This window comes from Schistosoma haematobium, chromosome 1, assembly GCF_000699445.3.
Source record: "Schistosoma haematobium chromosome 1, whole genome shotgun sequence".
In the NCBI taxonomy this organism is placed as follows: domain Eukaryota; kingdom Metazoa; phylum Platyhelminthes; class Trematoda; order Strigeidida; family Schistosomatidae; genus Schistosoma; species Schistosoma haematobium.
This window is the reverse complement of record NC_067196.1, coordinates 71,679,212-71,706,247: the sequence shown is the minus strand read 5'-3', so window position 1 is coordinate 71,706,247 and position 27,036 is coordinate 71,679,212. Positions and strand designations below refer to the sequence as shown.

Genomic DNA, 27,036 nt, shown 5'->3' with positions numbered 1-27,036 from the left:
CGTTGATAACTAACCTCAAACCTTGTAAGGTACGAGGACCTGACGGGTTACATCCACGATTGCTGTCATCTGAGGACATTATTTCAAGACCTCTCGCGGCGCTCTATCAATCGCTCAACTCCCTAGAGATCGGAAAGACTCTATAGTCAGTCCTATTTTTAAAGATGGTCAGAGGCAGATCGTATCAGTCTAAACAGTACAGTCGTTAAGCTTCTTGAAAAGATAATTCGGGTTAAGTTACTAAGTCACATAGATTCACACAATCTGTTAACTCCTGAGCAACATGGGTTTCGTAACAAGCATTCATGCTTGACTAACTTACTTATTGCGAGAGAGGATTGTACAGAAACCCTAGACAACAATCTGTCTGTCGATATGATATCCATAGACTTTATAAAAGCGTTTGACGAGGGTTAACACTTGGGTCTTATGCAGAAGCTCTCGAGCTTCGGAATAACAGGTGTTGTACATGAATGGATAGGACATTTCAAATGTGATCGCAGAGCGAGAGAGATTGAGTCACAATGGAACGCTTTACGAATGCGAGCCGGTCAAATGTGGTGCACCCGAAGGTACTATCTTAGGTCTCCTGCCTTTCCTTCGCTATGTAAATGAACTACCGCTATTGCCTAAGTTGTCGACATTATTGCTTGCAGATGATGTCAAAATCTGGGGAACAGTAAAAAAATGGGGCTGATCATTTTGATCTTAGACTGATTAGTCAGATGTGTTCGAGGTTGGTGCTTAGAAGTTAATTCTAGGAAAAGTGTTCTCATGAACATCGGACACGGTAATAATTATCATTATTACTATTGATAGTACATCTCATCCACGCGTTCAATAACACAAAGATTTGCGAGCAATAATAAGTCATGACTCGGAAACAACTGCGTGATGCAACGCAGCTGCTGTCGAAGGTTTTCGTGAGTTATGGTCACTTCGGCGAGCACTCAAATGCTTTAACGAGATGTTTCGAAATTTATATTCCATCTATGTAAGATCACACTTAGAGTATTGTATCCAAGCAGCTAGCCCATGTCTGATAAGGGACAATAACTAATTTGAGCATGTTCAGCATGTGAGAACAAAATTAACGAAGGGCATTTCCAAACTTTCATACGATGAGCGCTTAAAACTTCGAAACCTTTCCTCCTTGTCATATCGTAGTGAACATGTCGCAGGTATTTAGAGTTTGATAACACTTTAACCAGTAACACCCTCTACTGTGAATCGTGCCCACCTAGTCAAAAGTCGAAGATATATTTGATAGGTTACTAATATTATCGAGAATTGTCTGATCTAGACTGGCTATCGATTGCAGTGGATTTTGAGCACGGTGATTCCGCTTGTGATTTGGTGCGAATGCATGACGGAGCGCTTTCAGCCAAGTGCGTCTGTTAAAACTAATGTGGTCGAAAACCTACAGAGCTATTTATTTTGGGGACTTATTTACCTATACAGTAGGACGCGAGGTGACCTTATACTGATAATTCGTACCTTTAATGATGAGTTGGGTGTTAATATGCCTTATCTTTCTGCTTCTCATAGTACTAATAATCTCCGAGGTCATAGCCAGAAGGTTCACAAACCGCAATCTAATAAACTTAAAGTAGGGTCCAGTTCTCTCATCGACTAGTCAATGACAGGAACGCCGTGCACGAACAAGTGGTATCAGCCCCATCAGTAAATATTTTCAAGGAGAATTCGGACCTCACTGAAAGGTAATATGACAGGATTAACATAGATTCACTAACCTACTACCTTTATTACTGAAAACTGCGCAAATACAAGTAACTACTAAAAATAACATTTTCATCTAAAATTGAAAATAAACATTGAATTTGCTGATTGCAGGAAGTAAACATACCTAAAGACTTGTATAAAATTTGTATAACAGTTTGCCCTTGAACTTGTTATTACCGATCACAAAGCTTTAGTTTTACTATCAACTCTTGGCGCGTTGATTGTTTGCCACGTTATTTTTCGCTTGCTTCGTTTTTGTAAGGTTTATTTTTTATTTTTAATTGTTGCAGATTAATAAAGAAGTATTTTTAAAATCGCAACCAATTTTTTGTATTCAATACCACAACGATAACCTCATTGTGAAACTTATGTCGCCTAACACATGATAATTCAACTTGTGCAAGACTATAATCTATGGACGAACCGATCAGCTATAAGATAGCAAGTTAAAAATTTAGGCGTGAAATGGATCGATAAATTTGGCTGAATAGAGTTTTGGCACTATAGATGATGTCAGTTCGTGATGAAAACCTTAAATGTGATTTTTAACCCTAACCATCAACCGTAAATAAGAATTCTAACTGCTTTGCAACCCTTGTTTAGTCCTTATCCGTAGGTTACCACTCTTACGATCGGTCCAGGGTTGCTCCAAAGTTGTCCGTGAATTATGGTTTTATCTAAACTCATGATTCTTGATCTAAAACGAAATTTCAGTGTACCTCTCGAAATCATAAACTTGAGATTGCTCAATAACGTCATGCATTTCGAGTTATAAAGCGATGAATAAATTGTTCAGAAACCACTTCTGTTACGTGTGTGTGTGCTGTATGCTGTATCGTAATCGACACTAATAACGTTAGATATTGTCGATAACCTTGAGAACTTTCAGTGATTGATCGTAAAATTTCGATCTAAATACATAACAGATAACATGCAGTCAGATCACGGTATGTCATTTGTTTCCTCATAGATTTGTACCGAAAAATTCTGAGTTGGTCTATGTGATGGAAATGTATCGACAATGGGTTCCAAAAAGGGCTTGATGATGATACACTAATGTAATCCAGCTCATGTAAATGTTGGATTGATAGAATGATTCAGTAACACAGGGATTCGTATTTATTGTTTTGTCTACATCTCGCCAATTTGATTGGTCTTGTTCCGTACTCAGTTACTGTAAAAGTCAAATGAAAATTACTGTAATTACATGCCGATATGGCTGATACACTTATGCCGCTACCTGTTAGTTTTATCATTGTACTATCTTTAATTAACTGAATAACTATCTTGTTTGGCTTCGTTGACTGTTCTTGAGGTCGTTAATTACCAAGAACTAAATAGGCGTATTTACATCAGCTATATATCACAAACATCGGGAGTATATCCAATGAATTAATAAATTAAGAAAGCTGAAATTGTTTAGAATTTCCACCCATTTCTCAATATAGGTGATATAATGCAGGAGAAACTAGTTTGTCAATAATCTCAGCGTAGAACTCGATACGGTTGTGTGTTGATTCTTGTTATCAAACTTCATATCAGTCCAGTAAGTTCAATAAACAAAGATAAAAACCACGTGGTAAAAATGACATCACCGGAAGTTTTATAAAAGTAAACATCGGAACAGCAGTCTAAGAGAACGAATAAAATCCAACTAGAAATCTGTTTAACACTGGATTTTCAGGTCTAATTAATGATTTACTAGAATTCAAGACGCTTTTCAACGATTTCCCTGTTGTTTAAAGTAACACCAGCTTCTGTGAGATCTTTTTTCTTCGTTTTAAGACTTTGACGGAAACTTGGTGGCGCTTGTGAATTAAACCCTCAAATGAAGTAAAATTTTAGTGCATTGAATAACTTTTATCTGTTTACTACCAATTTTGTTTGTAAATATTCTGATGTAATGAGCTATGTTATGCTTCTGTAGCAGTAAAGTTTGCCATATGGACTAATTTCTGGTGGTTTTGTTTTGTAAGTTAGGTGATTTGACTGTCGATTTTTAGTTGTTATTCTGGACAAAGTCTTAAACCCCTACTCCACGTAGAAGTGAGATTTCTGGTTGTTCCACAAACACTACATCTATCTGTTCCCATGGCCATGTTTATTACTTGGTACCTTCGTACACTTTGTTACCTTCATTTGTCGTTGTATTCGTATCGACTGTCTTTGCTGGTTGAAATCTAACACTATGATTAATTGGCCTATTTCATGTAGGTTCGTAGATTGGGTGGACATCAATGCACCTGTTTATTCCCAACGGACTTAAGTGTTTTCCCCATGGAGGTTCCCTGGCCGTCTTGGGATTTCTCTTGCAGATAGTTTCGAATTCTCTCTAGTTAAACTCACGTCCATGGTTGTCTACATATGTCGATATCAGTGGCAACACCATGTCAGTAATGCAGAGGTTCGGCATCGTGTGTTCGGGCACAGAGATGATAATTCAATTAGTGTCACCATCTTGAAACACCGACTTCGGTGGCTTGGACATGTTCTCCGAATGTCGTCCCAGAGAATTCCACGTCGTGCATTATTTGCCGACTCTGGGACTGGTTGGAAGAAGCGGAGAGGTGGTCAGTGCATGACATGGTGTCGTGGCATGAAAGAAAGCTGCAAAGGACTGGCTTGTGTTGGTCCTTCACGACTCCCTGGTTGGGGTCTGAGAGATGGTGCTACACAGTGGCTAGAGACGTTATCAGATATGTCTCAGAATAGAAGCCAGTGGCGATCCTGCTGTAACCTTCTTTTACTTTCTTCATAAAAAGTGGTTCTGTCTCCCTTACCTGAAAGATTTCTTCCGATTGTACCTTTGCGTTCCCTGATTACTAGCACATTACCGTACACCAATCTCTTCGTTATCGTTCTCTCTTTTTTGTTGCGCTCCTTAGCTTTTTTTCTTTCTTTGTATTCCTCTCGAATTTTCATTGTTTTGTGTGGCGCATATATATTGGCGCTCTCTTGTACCAATATTCATGTGTCCAAATAAATAAATAAATAAATAAATAAATAAATAAATAAATAAATAAATAAATAAATAAATAATCTCTCTATTGCTGATCCGTGTTCATTTATGGATAGATGAGGAGGACGTTCAATTTGTTCAGTGTGATAGGTCCCGTAGTTGGTGCAATTTATTTTGTAAATGATGTCTCATTTCTCTTCTTTTGTTGTTGTCTTTTGGTCTGTATAGAATGAAATAGAGTGGTTGCATTGGTTTGTGGGCGACGGTTATTCCAAAGAGCTTTAGAGCCCTTGTGATGATTTCTGAGATGAGTTTCGCACATCGTAGGGCGATCTGTTTCTTGGTTGCCAGAGTTGTTTTTTTTACTTCTGTGATTAGTGTCTGAACATAATTCGTTTTGTATGCTGTTGTAGCTTTTAATACTTGCTTTGTGTACCTTAGTTTTTTCCATACTTGTTTTTTACGTCCCTCTGTTTACTCTGTTGCCTAAAATATCAAAGAACAAGACCCTGTCTTCTGTTTCTTTAATTGTAAATTTGCTGTAGTTGTTAACGTCGACCAACCTACGAATATTTGCAAGTGATCTCTCTTCAGGATAACTAACATGTCACCCGCGTAACCTCTTCTAAATTGATGTGGTAATCATAAAACTAAACAGGATGTACCTGAATCCTAGAGTGTGTTGTTTACCTGTATGTTTACTCATATGGCTAACCCACTAACATCTTAAGAGTTGAACTTAGAACTTAGTGGGTGATTGTTGTAGATACTGTCTATAGAGCTCTCGATTACTCAAGAGATGAAATCTTGGGTTGAAGTGGAGATACGTTATCAAACATGCTCATGATTACTACCAGTGTCACCAATTCCGGGGTAGATCTATATAGTAATACTGTGGCGCTGTCGATCGTCTACTCAATAATGTGTACTTTTTCAATAAATTTGTGACTACATTTTATAAAGCCAGCTCAACAAACAATGAAGTTTATGGAATACATTTTTCCTCTTTTTGCTTCGATACTTTATAGAAACAGTATGGGAAAATTACAAAACTGGACATTTAGGCGAAAAAATGTCTGACATGAATGCATGAAATCTCATAACGTTATACGCTAGCTCGAATCTTGAAATTAAAGAAGTGTTCACGTGATCTAATAGATCATCTTGTTTTATCATTTTGAGCTTATCTCTAGAAACTTAGGGAAGGTCTACATCCATCTAAGTTATAACCTTGGTTCGTATAACCAGATATACATATATCTTTGGTGTTTTTCTTTGTTTATCAGCAAACATCTACAATATATCTGTTTTCTATTTTTCAACCCACCAGTTTACTTGAGCGTGTGATATTAAGATCTTATCTTGCAGTCTTTGGTTCTTATGAACCATGTTGATCCCTGAAGACCAAATATGGATGGTCGTCGTTGGTTTCATAATAGCTTTTATTCTTGCTTTTGGAATTGGTGCAAATGATGTGGCAAATTCATTCGGGACTAGTGTTGGGGCCAAAGTATTAACACTGAAACAAGCTTGTATTCTTGCTACAATCTGTGAATTAAGCGGTTCTGTTCTTTTAGGTAAATTTAGTTTGGTTATATATATACGTGCGTGCTTCTTCAGGTGCTAAAGTTTCCAATACCATACGGAAAGGTATTGTTAGTGTCGAACTTTTTCAAACCATCGACAACGGGCATGTACTCTTAATGGCCGGACAGGTTGCTGCTCTGGGTGGTAGGTCTATGAAAATAGTATTTTTTCACTATATAACTTTTTTCTGGATTTCAAAAGTAATGAACTACATTTAATCTCTGGTGCTAACAGTTATACATGAATTAAATAAAACTGATATGATAATAATTCTCCTAGTGATAATGAGCTATTTTACTTTATATATATCAACGTTCGCTCGACCATAGCTGCTATCGATGTGGTGGTCAGACTTGCCTATCGTGATGATTCTACTGAACTATGTCGGGGTAAGCACTTGTTTCTTTAGGTGCTGCCACACCAGGGAGGTCGGTTGGAAGACGGTAATGCTAAAAGCAGCAACTTAAGGCCCGCAGGCCAGATCGTACTGCTGACTGTAGTGGAGTGTGGGTGCAGTAAAGTGTTTTCTTCGGACAACCAGCATCTGCATCCGGCGGTAAGGCGTTTTGAAGTGCGAAGCAAACTCATCAAAACGTCCCATATAAAGCCCGTGCGCAACTGGCCTTAAGCAGTTGTCCTTTGGGCTCTGTGGTCACACTCCTAGTTCTCCAAGACCACCACTAATTCAACATCCTTTTCAGGTCCCTCAAGAAGAAATATCTTTCTGCGGTGTGGGCAACCGGGAAGTGACAACCATTCTAATACTACTATCAGCACCCGAGGTCATCTTATTGACGATGGAACCACTCCTTTATCTCCTAATAATTCTTTCATCCCAATGAATAACCCTTCTAACTTATCTTTATCACCACGTGCCACTAACATTAATGATTTGAGTTCACGAAATGTTATTTCTGGTCTCTTGAAACTATGCTCTAAACTATATGTTGGAGCTTTTAATATTCGAACCTTGTGTCGGATGACACAACATGCTCCTTTAGCTAAAACCCTAGAGTCTCGCGCTATCAACGTGTAATGCGTCTCCGAAACGCTCATACAGGGTCCAAGTACAGTCATTCATTTGACCTCACCTTGTCAGTATAAAGAATCGGGACGATTTGCCCTAAAAGTGACTGGAGACCCCACTGCTAGTTCCCGTGACCTCGCTGGTGTAGGTCTAGCATTAAATTCCAACTTAAAACAGGCTTTCCTAGACGGGACTCGAATAAACAGTCGCTTGTGTGCTGTCCAGCTAAACGGGACAGGAAGAACTCGATAACCTCATAGATGATATCATCATCACACTAATAAAGTTGTAAGTTCGATTTCGGACCAAACGCATCCTGCAAATCTGGACAGACGGTGTACATCTCGAACTCTATGGGTGTGATAAACGGACAAAGTGGCTGACTTAGTAGATGAGGAACTCAAACGACTTAATCTCTAATCCGATGCATTCATCATCACCGGTACAGCAGCGACATGGACATGCTCAGATCGCATTATCCTATATGTACTTTGTCTTCGTGTCAACTCTGCTCACTTATCGTTTTGATGGATCGTCCCATTATGACTATAATTATCATATTCTCATGATTACATTAATGTCATATCATCACCTAACGTGGAATTATTATTTTTGTTCGTGCTGACATTGGATTATGACATATACACAATCATATCACTCACCGAAGAAATTATAATTTTATGAACATTCCATTCACGTTATAACATTTGAAACTCACTGGACTGTTTTCTATTATTCAATAACGTAAAACTTTCCTGTCTTGAGTGAGTCCGCTCAATTTTTTTTCGTGCCATTTCCGCCCTATTTTTACACACATTTACTTAGGCGAGATCATTTTAATGCTATACCAAACATTTTTCATTTCGATATCATTTGTTATGTCTGTGGATGCCTTTAATTCTGATAAGCTTTTTGCTAGGATATCTCATCTTTATTTTGTTCTGGGTCAATTATCGCATCAATGACTTGGTTATTATCTTTCATTTTTGCGGATATATGGCTATCACATGTCATATATTTCCGATATATTTACTACCTGCTCATACATCAGACAACTTGCAACCTACTTATTCTCACGGTATATTTCTCTGTCATACCCATGAACGATTTATCACTCTGTTTTCACGATATTTTGAATCGCTCATACGAACGTGTCATTTAATCATTCAAACAGTCACGAAATAAATGTATGTTGATTTTTTGTACGCTTGATAATTTGCTCATAATCGCATGCTAACATTCCATTTTTCCCCATCTTTACAATATTCATGTACTTTTTACATAAGTATGACAATACATTCACTTCTTACGCGACACTACTCTATCAGATACAGTACAATTTTTGTTCGCTAGTTATTGTTTACGTTAACTGCACACATCTTCTGTGTTAATTTCGAAAACAGACATTTTAAGGTTAATTCGCTATTTTCTACAGGGGGCTTTGACGTGGCTGGCACTATGTCAAGCCCATATAGCTTATTCTAGCTTTCGGACAGGCCAATTCATTCATTCTCCTTGAGTCACATTTTTGACTTTGTTAATTATTCGCTTATCAACCTTGACCGTTTTTATGTAAGCGTATGTGTGTGCATTTGTTATTCGACTCATCACATGTCTGTAACCTGTTTTTTGTCTGACTAGAAATATTGAGTAACTCTTGGTTCAGTTGATTTGATTGACATATCTTCTCCGGTTCGTTTCGTTTCACTCTCTCCTCTTCTCTTCCTTCGCTCCGTCTTTCTGATTGTCTATTCCGATCAATGATTGTACAAAATATACTTATTCAAAACTCATTCTTGTATTTGTCTTACTTTAATTCCGTTATTCACTAACGCGAGTTAAGTCGAGGATTGGCAACATGTATATATCTCGATAACAATCAGAAACGATCTAACTGGAGTTAGATATAATGCCACTAGAAGTGTATTTTGAGATCACGGAATATTCAATGTCTGGGTTAGGAATAGAGTACTAGGCAAAGATAGGAAACCGATTGATTATCTAATAAATCTACATCAACTGAGGTGTTTGGGACATGTGTTGCGTATGCCCAACCACCGCCTACCTCGACAGTCGATGTTTTCTGGTGCAGGAGTAGGCTGGAGGGAAGCTATGGGGCAGCCAAACCAAAACATGACATCAATCCATGGAGTCACTGACATCTGGATTTAACTAGTGTTAATAAGTACTACCTGGTCGACGGTTACATGATTATCGTAATCAATGGTTGGAGACGTTGAATGACATGGCTCTAAATCGTTTGGAACGGCTCAGGTGCATCCATTCTTTGTCGTTATTCTGCTAATTTATATTTTCTTTTCGAGTCATATCTTCGATGTCCAATATTGCCTATTACCACTGATACTGCTACTACCTCTACTATTTTAGGATCTGGCCTGACAACAACTTCATCTTTCTGTGCTATTCGGGTATGGCAACTTGAACCGATGTACATGCGTATAGGTTCTACGTTGTGATTGACTAATATCAACTGTTAAATTACAGTTGTTACCAAACTGTTTAATGTCTTTTGCACAATAAAACATTTGATGACAACTTTAAAAATCTTAAATACTTAGTCAGTTTTAAAAGGAGATTTTATTATTCCAAAACAATGACGTACTTATTACAATATTGATAAAATAATTGTCAAGTTATTTGTTAGTTTTTATCCTATGTTTGAGTGAAACTGTGTGCAGAATCCAACGTAGTTTTTGTGATTATAGTTTTAATGTCAAGTTGGCACATTTATACTCCATGTTCTTAACAAATATTTACTTTTCTCAAGGTGATTGCTAATTTCCTGTTAAAATAATCTTTGTTGTAAAATAATTTGTGACTTATCAAAATTTATTATTGGTTGCATTTGTGATAGGCATATTTTTTAATGCTATTTATTTTTATTGAATAAAAACGAACCAATTAGATATTTGTATACTTGTTTAGCAAATGTTATGTTTGCTCAAAGCCTGTAATATTGGGTCTAATGAACTCATGACAAGCAGTTAAATGTATACACTGTTATTATGTATTATTCAATTTGGGATTAACTCTAACATTTTGAGATTATTTCAGGTATGTAGCATAGTTAGTATAATGGTTAAAAGATAACTTCTGACAGTTTTCTTAATCTCTATTCTGACGGGCGCATATCAGTTAATTAAACTCGAATATCAAATAATTGACATTAAGTGGATGTATTTGATAATCATAAGCTTTTATCATCAGTAAACTGTATTCATAGAATTATACATATACTGATAGAGTTTACGGAGGTATTCACTATTTCGAGTAACCTTTTTCTACCATTTTCTGTTATATTTGTTTCATTTGTCTATAGGTTCTTGTATTTGGCTTTTGGTTGCTACATTCTTCCGTCTTCCAGTCTCTGGCACACATAGTATTGTAGGTGCAACGATGGGTTTTAGTCTTGTTGTTTTTGGACTCAATGCTATTCAATGGAAAGGACTACTCAAAATTGGTAAGAGTTTTTTTAATATAAAGATAATGAACATGATAATTATTTTTCTGAATACACTTTTGATAATTTAATGAGAATAAATTATTTAGTAGTGATATTGTTTACTCGATACTGCAGTAGTTATTTATTCGTGTAGTAGAGATTTTAACCCTATATGAATGATTATGATTTCATACGAATTCATAACTTTGTAGTTTGAGTCCCATTTCAAACTTGAACAGCATGAATTCTACTTGTTAGTAAAGTTATTATTACCATTTAGAAATGTTTAGAAATGTAAGTAATTTGTCCCTTTATGCGTCAAATGCTTAAGCATTAATGCTCCTCACAGTATCTTTATGAATTAAACTATTTTTCTTACGATAGCTATTGCTATTGGTAAAATCTAGTTCCCTTTTGATAAATAAATAACTGCTTAGGCCTAGACAACTAGACATGGCTATCTATATAATGTACTTTATGCACCTTGATTTTCAATAGTAAACTACAGAATATTTCGTAAATCTCACTTTGTTGTATTCTTATGCTGGAGCGTAGGATAATCCACATGATTTAGAAAAGCCTAACAGAAAACGGATGATTTGATAAAACCTAGGAGAGATTTTAAATCATAAGACATTCTGATAATTAATAAGCTATAAAAGTTACATTACAAAATCTAAACATAGTCTGTTTTTCCTTATTATCGCTTTTTAACTACGTGGGAATCATAATACGTCAAACATTTTTGTCAGTCTGAGGTTGTGGAGATTGTTGAGTTTCAATGAAATCACAAACCGATTTAAATCAGACAGCCATCCGAAAATTGGAAGCACTAGACTGCCTTTTCATTCTAGCGTGCGACTCCTAAGTAGTGTGTATCCACGATCCCAGAACCGGGATTCGAACCCAGGACTTCCTGTCTACAGAACAAAGGTGATAAGTGTTAGATTTTATATACGTATTGTGTTTTGTATATATGGTTATACGTTTTGGAACAGTTTCTACTGCACACTATGTATATAGTCAAACAGTTTGTTCCTGGATTAAACTTACTTTATTGATGTGTTTTCCCATGTTAGGTGATCAGGATTAGACGGTATATTTCATCATCTGACTCAACAATGATTGTATGTGTTCACTCAGCTGATTTCTACTATTTATGTAAAATTATATGCATATGCAAATTCTGTCACAATGATGGTTCCACAAACAACGCAAAAATATAATACACCGAGTTGCTTGAAGTAATGTTTCGCTTTTCTATATTTAGAACAAAATTAAATAATAGTAGTCTCAGTTTTTGAAAACGAAGTTAACATAGATCTATTTCGCAGTAGAATGAGGTATCTAAGATCCAAAGCAAAACTTACATCTGATTTATATTTACAGGAGAACACTAGATACAGTCGTTTGAGTATGATGTCATCGGTGCAAAGATATATTTCGTATTTATTTTTCTTCAAGTAGTGAGAATTTAATCGTTTCTGACCAGTTTGCTATTTGTTCCATTGTTTATTTGTCCTTCGCTTTGGTATTTTAGAAATAATATTTCTGTTTGCCTATATTCTTCGTGTTTACTTCAACACTTTTCTCTTTTTGCTCCGCTATGAAATGCTACAATTAGTTAGTATGTATTTATTGTTCATGGTTTGATAATGCTGAGTCTTCACCACCTAATTATGAATAGTACTTGCTGTAATTTAAGTGATCACATTGGTTGGATGGGAAATCTATATATTCTATGACGGTAGTGATTTATATAATAGTGGACTAAGATAAACTAAATATAATGAATAATCTCATAGACCAAATAATAGTTTTATTCCTTGAACTACTGAGCAGTTTTATAATCATAATAATAGTGTTGTAAGTAATTTAGAGAAGAAACATGATACTATTTAAATACTGTAACTTACATTGTATTTCCAGGCTTTACTTTTCATTCACATTGGTCTTTTTTATTGAAAGTTACATGACTTTCCCTGTTTAAATAAGAAAAATACACCTTTTCGAGATTTACTTCACATTAAAAATACTGTAATCAATTTCGTCAATTTCAGGATTTTATTATATTTTGCCTACATTCGTGTCTATAGCATGACAGTTCAATTAAATATGCCAAATTATTGAGTAATAATAATAATAATAATAATATTTACATGCTTATGCCTGTTACCCATCGTGGAGGAGCATAGGTCGTCCACCAGCATTCTGCAGCCAACACTGTCATGAGCAATCCTTTGCAGTTATTTTCAGTTGCAATTCATCCTTTTGATGTCTGCTTCCAATAATGATTATAATTAATTTACTGTCCTACTTATTGACACTTTATACTTATAAGGATTGAATAAGTATTAACTTTTTGTATAATATATTCATACTACATAATTTGATAACTTGACTGTTAATAATCCTGTTTTTACATATATTTTATGCAACTGTACATGTAGAACTGTTCATTTTATTTGTTTGTACATAAATATGGAATGCTATCATGGCCATATTATAGGATGGTAACGATAGCTAATGTTGTTATTGGATAGAATTGACTTTAATCGTGTGACTTGGACCTTATTTTCTGTGTAATTCCTTTCATTCGTTTTTATAAACTATAAATCAAATATTTTCATACAGAGCTTAGTTAAGTTTTCCCAAAATAGTTTTTTAAAAACTTGTAAAGGGCTGTAAATAAGTAATATATTTGTAATATCCTAATGAGTAGAGAATTAGATTTTCCGACGTTTCGTGACTTAGTGTAAGTCACTTCTTCAGAGAATAAATAACCAAATTAAACTTGGATTAATTTTAATTTGGTTATTTATTCTCTGAAGAAGTGACTTACACTAAGTCACGAAACGTCAGAAAATCTAATTTTCTACTCATTAGGATATTACAAATATATTATTTATTTATAACAATCTACCCAATGCTCAATTCATTCGAAATTATCAAATCAAACCTTGGTAATGATACCTTGTAAAGGACTAGTTATCTTTTTTAAAGTGGGATAAATTTGTTCAGTTTCCTCACTTGACTTTAGATACATTCATGCTGTATAGACTTATGTTAATTGATATGACTGGTCAGAATGAATTGTTCTCCATAAATAAGTGAACTAGACAGAAGACATATTTTCAGACTAATGAAATGTATATCCTACTTACTTCGTATACATTCTGTCGAAAAATCATGTTGATACAACTTAGATAATAAAAGTCAAGCACGACTTGTACGTATACTTCAAACATGCTGATGTCGAATGACAGACAAACAAATAAAAGGTCTACAGAGTGTACAAATCACTGAAGTTCGGTAGTACACCGACTCAGAGAATAGTAAGGTGACAGGTTTTATAAATCATGTAAGAAATACAGGAATGGGATATGCATATACGTACTATTATACACAGATGTACAAAACGTGCTCAAGCTTGCACTGGACTAATTAACGAGAATAAATGTATGTGTCATAGAATAACTGGAAAGATTAGAATAAATTCTGTGCAAATGTTTGAATAAGTCACGTAGGCGTGTAATGAAACAAATTATTACATAAGCTGTGAAATTTCCTTCATTCTCCAGTTAACTGTTTGACTGCATGAAATTAAGTTTTTGGCTTATCTGTGACTAAAACTCCGGTGATATAACCTGTCAAGATATGATTATTTGAATAAACAAGTCAATAAGTTAATATACGTTAGGCTTTCACCAAACTTTAATCACTTAGTCAAGCTCTTTAACCTATATTTCTTGGACAACAAGATTATTAAGTATCAAAATCAAATATTTCTCTTATCGACAAATTATTTATTATATTGTATAACTAATATAACAAATTACTACAATACTTAACTGTTGTTGAAACCAAAGGTATTTTTAATTCATGTGTTTAAATGATTCGGTTTGGTGATGAACAAGGAGCGAGCCATAATTTATTGATAATAAGGAACGTAAACTTAATTCTCTTAAAAAGAACTACTGGAAATCTGTTTTTAAGGAAATCTCGAATCGAAAATATTAACTGAGTTTTGTGTCCAATAAAATTTTGTCCGAACTAATATGTTTACTAGTCAGTTTCAAACGATTTTAAGAATTCTTATTGGTAGACTAGGAAAAGTTGAAATATTCTCATGTTGACAGTAACCAATGTAGACACACTCAAAATGTAATTATTGGATGCTAACATTAACCATCTTATGTTAAACCGATCTACTTACTGATCACGAAATTTCTTTTATCATTTGATTTTATTTTTAGCCACAACATATTTCTGTGCAAGTTCAACTTACAATTGCATTGTTTTAATAATCGTTTAATTTTCTGATGTACACTTTTAACAATTACCATAAATGAATGCTTTCTAGAGCAGTAAGGGGATAAAAATGTAATATCCATTGTAAATTATGAAAATGGTGAACGTTTCTTTGAATTAATGCTAGTATTTCTGGTAACAGTACAGTATAAGGATGAGTTTAAGACAACTGCGACGAATTTCCATCTAGTTTCTAGACGATCAGGAAGTAGATTTTATAAATGGATAGGTTATGTAAAAGAATTGTATACAGATTTCATGAAATAAATCTATCAATGTCTTTTGAAAGTTACTTTGTTTGTAAGTCGAAGAAACAACTACATATAAACTCGTCCTCATGAATATAGACCATCCATCTTTTTGAATACTTTAAAGGACCCCAAAAATTCTTAGGAGTCCCTACATTGTCCGAAGTTAGAGTTAGGGTTTTCATCACGAAATGGCGTCAGCTGAAGTGAAAGAATACTCTGTTGCCATATGGATGAATGAATTTCACTCGAGAATACAAAAGGCACTATGTGATTAGTTCGTCTATATAATGTACTGTTACCAGGTTAAAGTTTGTTACAGGATTAAAAGTTTAGAGTTAGGATTATAGGGATAGTGTTGATTTGCCAGTTATATATAATCTACAGAAAAAGGATTGATCATTTGATGCGTTTAGTAATATCATTTTCACTATACAGTTGCAAAAGATAATTATCTATAATCATTTTAAACGTTTTGAAAGACATACGAAAGTATTTGTACTGTTGATTATACGTAATCTTTGAATTTCACACAAAAGCCTAAAATTTGCACTCTTGACTGTGAGTGGCTCGTCCCCGCACCATACTTTTACCAGATTTCTTATTAATATTTAAAGACTGTATCTTTATAAATTGTAATTAGAAATTGTCAAGTTTTTGCAAACTTTTCAGTTGTTCAACATGTAGACTTAATTCCGCCCGTCTGTGTTAAAGTTGGTCATCAGTGTTCAGTTGTTGTCAACATCCAGATATGCATTCGTGACCAGTATTCATTTCATTAACCCAAGGGTTTACAATGTCGTCTGTCATTTTTACATGCTTATTACTCTAATTGAAGTCTCGCCGAGATTTGGGCGAGTATTTTCACAAAATTGGTCGCGGAAGAAATTGGTTATAAATTATATCTGTAAAAATTTCAGAAATTCAAATGAAGTGCATTCAGAATTTGATTCGGCAGTCCAATCTGAGCTTCTCCATGGAAAAAGTCAAAACTATCGAAGATAGATTAGGTCGAAAGTAATTCTGACCATGGCATAATGCCTTTTATAACCACTCTATAAGAATGACGTCCACATAATATATTCAACATCATATACGGCTGTTCTGATATATTTTTTTCACTGGATGATTCATGTTAATACTGTAAATGTGACTGAACAATTTAGTGTAAAATAACGTTCAACTTATTCTATTTTAGATAATTTTGATTATTTCCTTGTAGTAAACCAGATCATGCTGTTAGGTGAATTGTTATAACTATTGAATTTTAATCTCTGAGACTTTTACAAATAGAAATTATACCTTTCGTACAGCGTTTATGAAAGCATCTTATAACATAGATAATATTATACAAGATTTTGTTTCAAAATATAGACTAAATGAAATAACACACCAATATTAATAATAAGCAAATAACTTAAGTCTACGAAATTAATTGTTGACTTTCTACTATCACCCATGAATTGTATACTCGATAATGATTATATCACATTTTGTTTATCATCAACCTAACATGACTTGTAAGCATCATTACTTCTTAAAATAGATAACGTTGATTTGATTGTTGTCACGTTGTTTTATCCATTTGAATTTAGTTGGATCATGGTTTCTCTCACCTCTTCTAAGCGGTTTGGCATCTATCGGAGTATTTTTCCTGATGCGTTTTATGGTGCTGAGAAAAGTAAGTTTTCGACTATTTTAATGCATCATACTTGATCTCATGCTCTCTTATCATAAGAAATTGGGTTAGTACTAGACTTTTAAATCAAATTTTCGAATTTGAATCCCTTACAATGTTTACTTACGAGTATGTTTTCAGAAGATTGAAACTAGTTTTGTTATTGATGGTGATAAATGTTTGCTTGTTATTGCTTATTACACAAACGTTATTATTTTTTCACATTTTGATAAAATTAAAGAATTAACAAATCTGTGTAACTGCGATTGACTTTTGTTTGTGCCAAATGTAACCTCTACCAACTTATCCTTATCATCTCGTTGTCACTTAGTTATTACGGCTACACTTTAAAACCACTGAGTTCACAAACTAATGTATTTGTCTTGGTTTGCTGACTACTTTATGAATCCTTCATACGTACTAATAATATGACTGTCTTGATCAAGATGCTCTACTCACGTACGTTTTCTAAGTAATGAGTTATGATAAGTTACTCAATGTCTGCGGATTTCTATCCCCAGCAAACATGAACATGGTTTAATGGGTTGTCTCAGCTAAATTAATTAATGCTTCGAAGGTATTAAAGAATCCACACTTGTATTCGTGTTGTATTATTCCTGTTTAACAAGCATTTTTCAAATGTGCATAAAAAGGTGGTCTACCATATTTTGTCCTATACATTATACTCTGTTATCAACTCAATATTTCCGTGTTACTGTGAAGGTTAATAAGAGAGTTTACATTTAAATCATACCAGATATCTAAAATACTTTTGGGGTTATTACAATCAAACGATTTAACAATTGTCCTTGACACAATTTTATACACATGATAAAATACTTGGCTTTTATTTTTAGTGTGAGTAAGAACATTTGAATGTTAACTTCTTTTTATTATGAATAAAATCATGTTCAACCAATGACTTTCTAGACACTTAAACTTTTGAAACTGATAAAAGACGTGACAGTTTTCTACCAATTGACTTACTCTATTTAGACGTAAATCTAAGAATGATATTTTTTAAGAAAAATGTATGCGAATCTGTCATATCTGAATTTTATTTTCAGTGCATGTTTTTACCAGGTGTACGTACAGAACTACAGAATACATACATTCTCATTCTACCATCATTTTCGATTTTCGCGTTTATATATTTCTCAGTTGATCAGAGAGTTATTTGTAATAACAATTTATGTGAATTAACTAGGTTTGAAAGTCTTTATCATGTAAAAACCAAATTCATCGATGTTTCATTTTAACGTAATTGAAAACAATGTTTTAAATGAGTGATGTGTGCTTTGAGATAAAAAAAAACGGTGATTTATGTTGACCTAAATGTCATACCACATTAACACGATGAGATTAAATTAACACAATGAGTAGTAAATAAGTCGAAATGATGTCGTTGTCACTATAATGAGAGAGATTAGACATAAAGTTAGTCAGTCAGCTACAACGTAGAATCAGGCACATATATACATCGGTCCAAGTTGCCATACCGCATTAGCACAGCAGGATGAACACCGGATTCATAGGAGTAATTAAGACAATGGTGGTAATACATAAAAGAAAGATTGCATATAAGGATATGGTACAGGAAGAAAGATTTCGTACGTATAAAGAAAGTTATGAAGCAATTTTAATCTCTTAGCTTAAGGGAAGGCAGCGAGTTTATACACCTACACCATAGTGATCGATTCTGAGCCATGTCATGGCATGAAGAATATGGTTAAAAAAAGAACAGGATGTAAAGCTTTGTGTAAATGAATTCCAGAGCTCAAAATCTAGAGGATTATATACAGCACATGTATCTACGCAATTTTGACCGATTCTGATACTTCACTCAGTCTTCAGCGATTGCTTGTTATTATAATACGAATCCCAACCAAATAGTCTGCTTCTTCTAGCAAGGTTTAGAAAAATACTCTATGACTACAGAAACTGATTCCATGTCATGTTTTGGTTACCCCAGCTTTATTCCAACTCACCCTTACACCAGGAAGTATGGCGTGTCAAAATAAACAGTGTTTAGGCATACGTAATAAATACACTAACCACCTTGGTTGATTAATATTCATAACCTCTTCAACCGACTTGTCAGCTTCTCTTATTACTTGTAGTGTCGGTTGCTATTCAAGTCCAAATGGCTTATTCTAGATTCCAGACAAGCCAATCTATTTATTCTTCTTGAGTCACATTTTGACCTTGTCGATTATTCTCTTATCAACCTTGATTGTTTTTATGTAAGCGTATGTGTGTGCATTTGCTATCTTACTCACTACATGTCTGTAACATATTTTTGTCTGACTATAAATTTCTATTCACGCTTAGCTAAATGGATTTGGCTCAGACGCCTTATCCACCACGTATTATTTCGTTTCGCTTCATTTCTTTGATCATCTGTTCAGACTGAAGACAGTACGAAATATGCATATTTCAGATATCCATTCTTGTATTCGACTTTTTTTTAATTACGTTATTCACCAACGCGATGCAAGTTGATGATTATATACGAGAATTGGCGACATGTAAATTTCTATAACAACCATTCATCCGGTCTAACTGGAGTCAGATATTGGAATATCAATTTACTCTACGCTTAACCTCAACATCGCTAACTCGGTCATTCTATGGTTTTCGAACAATGCTTTGAAAACACGAATCATTAAAATTGTCCAGCTTATATGTGTCTGCTATCTTTAAGTCTGTTTTGCAGTCTTAAATTAATACAGAGCGGCCGCTTCTCGATATACTTTCTCTCTGGTCGTTAGATTTGCATCTCATCTACGTCACAAGTGACGCAAGTTGAAAAATCCAACCAAGATTTCTGAACACATGCAGAGGTTTAGGCTAAAGAAACAGTTAAAGCACTCACTTACTTCACTTCCTTTCATAAGCTAGTTGGTGATAGAGACCGTTATTGATGCAACATTTGGCACTTGAGCTGATCGTTGTGTTATTAATTTCAACTTTTTTAATTACTCAGTTCTAAGTTTCTTTTAAAGTAAGCATGAAAATATGCAGTGATCATAACCAAATCACAGGATATTGATAAGAAAAAGTAGAAATTTTGAATACTAACCAGTTTATTTCTCTCTATTACCCTAGTACTCTTCACACTTTAATTCTGAATAACAAATTTTTGTAATATTTTGCAAAATAAATTGTTTCATTTAGAAGTAGTTATTGTGCCTTTTAATATGATCAGTGTCTCGTTTAGGTGATTTATCAACTGACGGATGGATAAAACCAATCGTCTGAAATGTTGATATAAGCTGTTAATTGAGCTACACAATTCTAGGATATTGAAGACATGTCTTCACATTGAGAAATGCTATTATTCATTACTGAGCATCTGATTATTGAGAATGGAGTGAAAAGTGCTTTAGAAGAAATTCTTATCAAGTAACTACAATGACAAATTTTCAATATTAACGGTAGTACATTATTTTAACAGTATTAATTGTCACTATAGTTTGAAAAGGAAGGGATTAAATCACGTTGTTTACGTCTCTACTTATGACTGATAGTTCGAAATCTTTGAATTTTCCAGAATATAAAAGTTAGATTTTAACTTTAGTCACTATGATCTCTGTAAATACGAGTAAATCACACTTTTACTGTTTATTGATTAAAATAGAAATACTTTTGATATCTTCCTCATATCCCATTTGAGGCACATAACGCTCAAGTGATGTCTGGCTATCCCGATAAAGTTTCTTTGGAAAGTGTTCATTAAGGTTTGTGAGTAGTTGTATATCTGACTTCTCGACGTAATAGCTTTAGAACATACATGTAAACGGATAAATGATATTCGACATAATATGTCATGGGTATCTGTGTTACTGAACAGATTTTAGTATAAAAATGAACTAGATAATTAAAGTGATCTATTGTTTCATCGAATATTTTTGCTCAAAAAGGATTATTAAGTGTCGGGAAGTGCTGTTCGGTACAAAATTCTAGTCTCCTCAATCCTTCTACATGTCCTCAATCGAATCACGAGATATAGTTCACTAGTTTCGTGTAAGCTTCATGCTTATCTGACAGCTGATCTTCACTTGACCAATAACATAATTTGACGAATAACAAATGTCCGTACACAATAACAGTGAAAATCGTTATTCTTATTGATCAAAGATACAATTTACCTCTATTCTAATAGCCGTTCAAAAGTCGAACAAAGCAGGTCGAGTAACCTTCTGCTTCTATAACTCAAACACTAATAGAATTACATACATTAGTTAACGGACGACCACATGCCACAGATAAAGTCATGGTTGGTAAATAACGAAGCCAGAAGTGATGCAAAACTGGGTAATAGGTACGTAATTAATTAACAGTGATTTAGGAATGGTAAAACGTATACCGACTGCTAATGCATTAAACGAAACCTTAAAAATAGAACAAAATTAAAATACTATAAACCAATTATTTAAGTGACATAATAAAGATAAAGATAATTCGCTACATAGTAGTTCCAAAAGTTCCGAATCCCCTAGTTATCGCTAGTACATTACATGCTCATAATTTCGTCACCCTTGAACCGTATTCAGATTAATGCATGCTTCTTTTGAGGTTTATATTCTCAAGTTTTTCAAATCATTGGGTATAATTTTTAAAAAAAATTTCTCGATTATTGTGTACTTCTTTCTTACTTACTTACGCCTGTTACTCCTCGTGAAGAAGAATAAGCCTCTTACCAGCATTCTTCATCCAACCCTGTCCAAAGCAATCCTTTCCAGCTCTTTCTAGTTGTTATTCATCCTTTCCATATCTGATTCTGTTTCCTGTCGTAATGTGTTTTTTGGCCTTCCTCTTTTCCGTTTCCCTTCAGGAGTCCAAGTTAGGGCTTGCCTCGTGGTTCAGTTAAGTGATTTGCGTAATGTATGTCCTATCCATTCCCGACGTCTTTTCCTAATTTCCTCTTCATTTGGAAGCTAGTTTGTTCTCTCCCACAAAAATCTGTTGCTGATGGTATCCGGCCAATGGATGTTGAGTATCTTGCGTAGACAGCTATTTATAAATACTTGTACCTTCTAGATGATGGTTGTTGTAGTTCTCCAAGTTTCAGCTCCGTACAGTAAGACTGACTGTCTTGACGTTCGTATTGAAGATTGTGACTTTGATATTGGTTGAAAGTTGTTTTGAGTTCCATATGTTCTTCAATCGTAGGAATGCGGCTGTTGCTTTGCTAATCCTTGCCTTTATGTCTGCATCTGAGCCTCCTTGTTCATCGTTGATGCTTCCCAGGTATGTGAAGGATTCTACATCTTTCGGAGTTTCGCCATCAAGAGTGATTGGATTGCTGTTCTCCGTTTTAAATTTGAGGACCTTGGTTTTCCCTTTGTGTATGCTGAGGCCTATTGATGCAGAGACTGCTGCTACACTGGTTGTCTTTATCTGCATCAGTTCGTGTGTATGCGATAGGAGGGCTAGGTCATCTGCGAAGTCCAAATCGTCTAATTGATTCTGAGCTGTCCATTGTATTCCGTGTTTTCCTTCAGATGTCGAGGTCCTCATAATCCAGTCGACCACCAGGAGAAAAAGGAAGGGAGAGAGTAAACAGCCTTGTCTGACTCCGGTCCTTACTTGGAATGCATCTGGCATCTGTCCTCCATGCACGACCTTGCACTGTAGTCCGTCGTATGAGCTCCGGATAATATTGACAATCTTCTCAGGAACTCCGTAGTGTCGAAGTTTCCATAACGTTCTCCTATCTACACTGTCAAACGCTTTTTCATAATCAATGAAGTTGATGTATAATGACGAGTTTCATCCGACTGATTGTTCGACGACGATCCGTAGTGTGGCGATTTGGTCTCTGCACGACCGGTCCTTACGGAATCCTGCCTGTTGGTCACGAAGTCGGGCGTCTACTTCGTCTTTCATCCGGTTCAACAACACTCTGTTGAAGACTTTCCCTGGTACTGACAGTAGTGTAGTGCCTCTGTAGTTTTCACATTTGCTCAGATCTCCTTTCTTTGGAATCTTGATGAGGTGTCCTTCTTTCCAGTCCATCGGCACTTTTCCCTCCTCCCAAATCTTTTTGAATAGAAGGTGAAGCATGTTTGTAGTTACTTTAATGTCTGACTTCAGTGCTTTAGCTGGTATATTGTCGGGTCCTGCTGCTTTCTCGCTCTTGATTTGTCTGATGGCCATTCTGATTTCTTCCGTCGTTGGTGGATTGACATCTATAGGAAGACCTGTATGTGCTGCTTCGATGTCCGGTGGATTCATTGGAGCCGGTCTATTCAGGAGTTCCTCGAAGTATTCTACCCATCTGTTCCGCTGTTGTTGAATTTCAGTGATTGGCCTGCCTTCTTAGTCCTTGACCGGTCTCTTTGGTTTACTATATAACCCTGCTAGTTTCTTCGTTGTATTGTAAGGCTGTTTCATATTTCCTTCTGTTGCAGCTTTTTACTCCGTCGTTGCTAGTTCTTCCACGTATTTCTTCTTGTTGGCTCTAATGCTCTTCTTCACTTTCTTGTTTGCTTCTATGTATTCAGCTTGTGCTTGGACTTTCTCTGTTCGTATTCGGCTGTTGTTAATTGCTGTCTTCTTGTTCTTCCTTTCTTTGATCTTGTCCAGTGTTTCCATAGAGATCCATTCCTTATGATGGTGCTTTTTTAGACCCAGAACCTCTTGACACGTTGAAGTTAATGCTTCTTTGATACCTTTCCAGTTGTCCTCCATGGTAGTTTCTTCTTCCTTCAGTAGATCCTGTAGTGCTTGGAACCTGTTGTTGAGAGCTATCTTGAATTCGTTGATTTTGTTAGTATCTCGAAGGAAGGCTGTATTAAACCTTTGTAATGCTGTTTGTCCAGTTGTCCAGTTCTTCTTTAGCTTCAGTTTTAAATTGGTCGCAACTAGGTGGTGATCTGAAGCTACGTCAGCTCCTCTTCTGGTTCTCACATCTTCAATTGTCCTTCGGAATTTTTTGTTGATGCAAATATGATCTATCTGGTTCTCTGTATTGTGATCCGGTGAGACCCACGTAGCTTTGTGTATACGTTTGTGTGGGAATATTGTTCCCCCTATGACCAATTTGTTGAATACACACAGATTCGCAAATCTTTCCTCATTTTCGTTTCTTTCTCCCAGTCCATGTCGTCCCATGATATCTCCATATCCGGTGTTGTCTATTCCGACTTTGGCATTTAGATCTCCCATCAGAATGGTGAGGTTCTTTCTTGGGCATTTCTCTATAATTGATTGCAGCCTATCATAGAACTGATGTTTATCGTCGTCAATGCTATCATTGGTGAGTGAATAACACTTGATAACATTCACCGTAATTCCCTCCTTTGTTTTAAATGATGATTTGATGATTCTGGATCCATGGGGTTCCCAATCCTACATGCTACTTTGGACAGCATTAGCGCAACTCCTTGAGTTACTTCTTTCTAGCTATTATTTATGATAACAAGTGTTTAATTTTAACGTGATGCATTTATTCCAACTACCAAATAGCCTTTCTTCGGATTATTTGGTTTATCACAATGATTTTTTGTAATCATGTTTCACAAAAAAATATGGTTTTTTGTTTACAAAAATGTAGTGTATTAAACCAAATTCTTAAATGAGACTGTATTTTTTTCGAATCCTAACGTTTCATTTAAATTTCCTAAAGTTTAAGTGCATATAGTTTATTTGTTTGTAAGTATGATTTCTGGAATACTCTTTTACTTAATCGATGTATCAAATAAGCATTAGTCAACCAGTTTTCCGAGCTCTATATTTGAACTACTTACACAAATATGCACACAATCCACACTTTTATTACACCTATTGTGGTTAATTTAGTCTGTGTTTTAAATTGATTACTTAATAGTGTCAGTACTAGTTTGAACTTTGCTTCATTGAAGCAATTTCTATTTTAATGAGAAAAATTTATAATTAACAGTTACGTCCTTATGTATTGGAGTGAACAACCGACAAGATTGATGCTGTTTTATTGCCTGTAACATCTGTTTATGTTTATTTTTCTGTTAACAACTTGAACACAGGTATGTTATTTTATTAGATTAAAAAAACCTATCCTTCTGAATAGTGGTCCTGTATTTGATATCAGTTCATTAGTGATGTAGGAGGGTGTGTGTCAGTGGTCTGGTCTCATAAGTGCAGTCATTACCTGGACACATCATATGATTTCATTTCCTCTGTCCACCGTTTAACAATTACAAACCTTGTTCACTTAATAAATCCACTTACAAAATTACAACAATAAACCTAGCTCATTTTAGCGCCTTATATTTAAACAATAGTCCAGTACGATTATGCATAACTAAGGTAGAGTTGTTACATATTTACCTGAAAAAATTGCTTATCGTTTATTCAAAGGCTTATAACTTCAATATTTATTGTTAATTTTAATAATGCTGTTTGTTGACATCAATGTTTTTCAGCAAATGATATGCTTAAATGTCTAATTGATGATATTTACATTATCAAATTAATGCAGTCACATGTTGATGCAATATCATTTGTATTATGCAATGAATACTGTGTATATGATTAATGAAAATGTGTACACATTGACTGAGAAGCGTTTTACAATGAATACGTTTACTAAAAACAATGACTGAAATTACATTTACACAATTATTCTTTGTGTTAATTTTTCAAAATAATATGCATGCATTTATTATTACCATTTTGACATGACCTAAATTTAATGAATTTGAGATTTGTGTAATTTACTTTATCTCACACATCCACCCATAAATCTACAGTAATCGATATATTGGAATAATGAATGATATATGTTTCTATCACCGTACAAATGAATTATGTTGATCATTCTAGGAAAAAAAATGCATCCATTAAATAATCATGTAGAATGCACTTCATGTACATTTTATTATCTTGCGAGGCAGGATCGTGGATGCGCACTGCTGAGCAGTCCCACAGTGGGACGAAACGGCCGTCCAGTGCTTCCAGCTTTTCCATGGTGGTCTAGCTTCAATGGACTCATTATCTTGTAGCTACGTATCAAAAGTGTAAATCCTTTCTAGCGTGGGGTTCCTGTAGTGACCTACTTTTATCAAGAAAGCGCGATTGGTGTTATGGAAACAATTATTATTATAACCAATAGTACCAGGGGTTGTTTTACCGTACTTGCTTGTTTAACTGTACCAAAACACATATATTCTTCCGTTGATTGTGATCTTGCACGAATTCGGTTACACTCAGTAACCACACTTGTAACCTGTCACGATCTCGATATTCTTTAGATACCACGAGATCGCCAACAAATACATTTCAACTACAGCCATCAACTGCCTTCTGATATTTAACATACAGGGGATCTTATCGGTTAACTGCCACACAGTCTTCCTGTAGTGGTGATCAGTCATCCGCGACTCGATGCCACACGACAATCTCAACTATTAAAATTATTATAATATTCACAAAACCCCTGAAATTTTATTTTTGTTTTGTTTTTATGAAATGATATTAACAAATCATAGTTGATGTGAGTTCGACGGCGTTAGTTTTCACGTTTCTCAGTTATTGTAAAATTTTGTTTGTTTGTTGATTAAACATTAAACCTGATTTTTAATGTATCACATCTATTCAAAGTACATAGAATTTCATCAAAATTATTTACTGAGTTCATTATCAAAATCTAAATTTCACCATTCTTATTTAATCATGTTTTTGAATATTAAAGTTTAATAAAGTAATTACATAATTACTTTTGACGTCGTTTAGTTGTAAAAGTAAGATTTAGATCCAACACTGAGATAAAATTGGTGTTACTGTGAATGGAATTTGAATAGTATTTGTCACTGAGATAAATGGATGATTGGAAAAAACAGTCTCACATCTATTTGTTTGCTTTTTTCTTGATTTTTCGATTAGTTTATGTTGATTGAGAAGAAGTGTCAGATAAATGCATACGTTTAACCTAATCTATAATTAAAGTTTTCTAGTTTATCTTTTCTAGTAATTTTAACGTCATGATTTCTTTTACTTTCTTATCAACATCCTGACAAAAAGTCTAATGACTCGAAG

General features: G+C 34.8%; 1 protein-coding gene across 1 annotated transcript in view; it reads left to right on the top strand.

Moving 5' to 3' along the window:
- The first annotated feature begins 1,926 nt into the window (after window positions 1–1,926).
- Window positions 1,927–27,036, top strand: part of MS3_00002035 (uncharacterized protein) — a 46,893-nt gene continuing 21,783 nt past the window's right edge. The window contains exons 1-5 of the mRNA XM_051209589.1: window positions 1,927–2,000; window positions 6,033–6,279; window positions 6,323–6,433; window positions 10,657–10,797; window positions 16,934–17,019. Of these exons, the coding sequence (XP_051075048.1) occupies window positions 6,090–6,279; window positions 6,323–6,433; window positions 10,657–10,797; window positions 16,934–17,019 (528 nt within the window). The 5' untranslated portion in view covers window positions 1,927–2,000; window positions 6,033–6,089. The remainder of the gene's footprint in view (window positions 2,001–6,032; window positions 6,280–6,322; window positions 6,434–10,656; window positions 10,798–16,933; window positions 17,020–27,036) is intronic.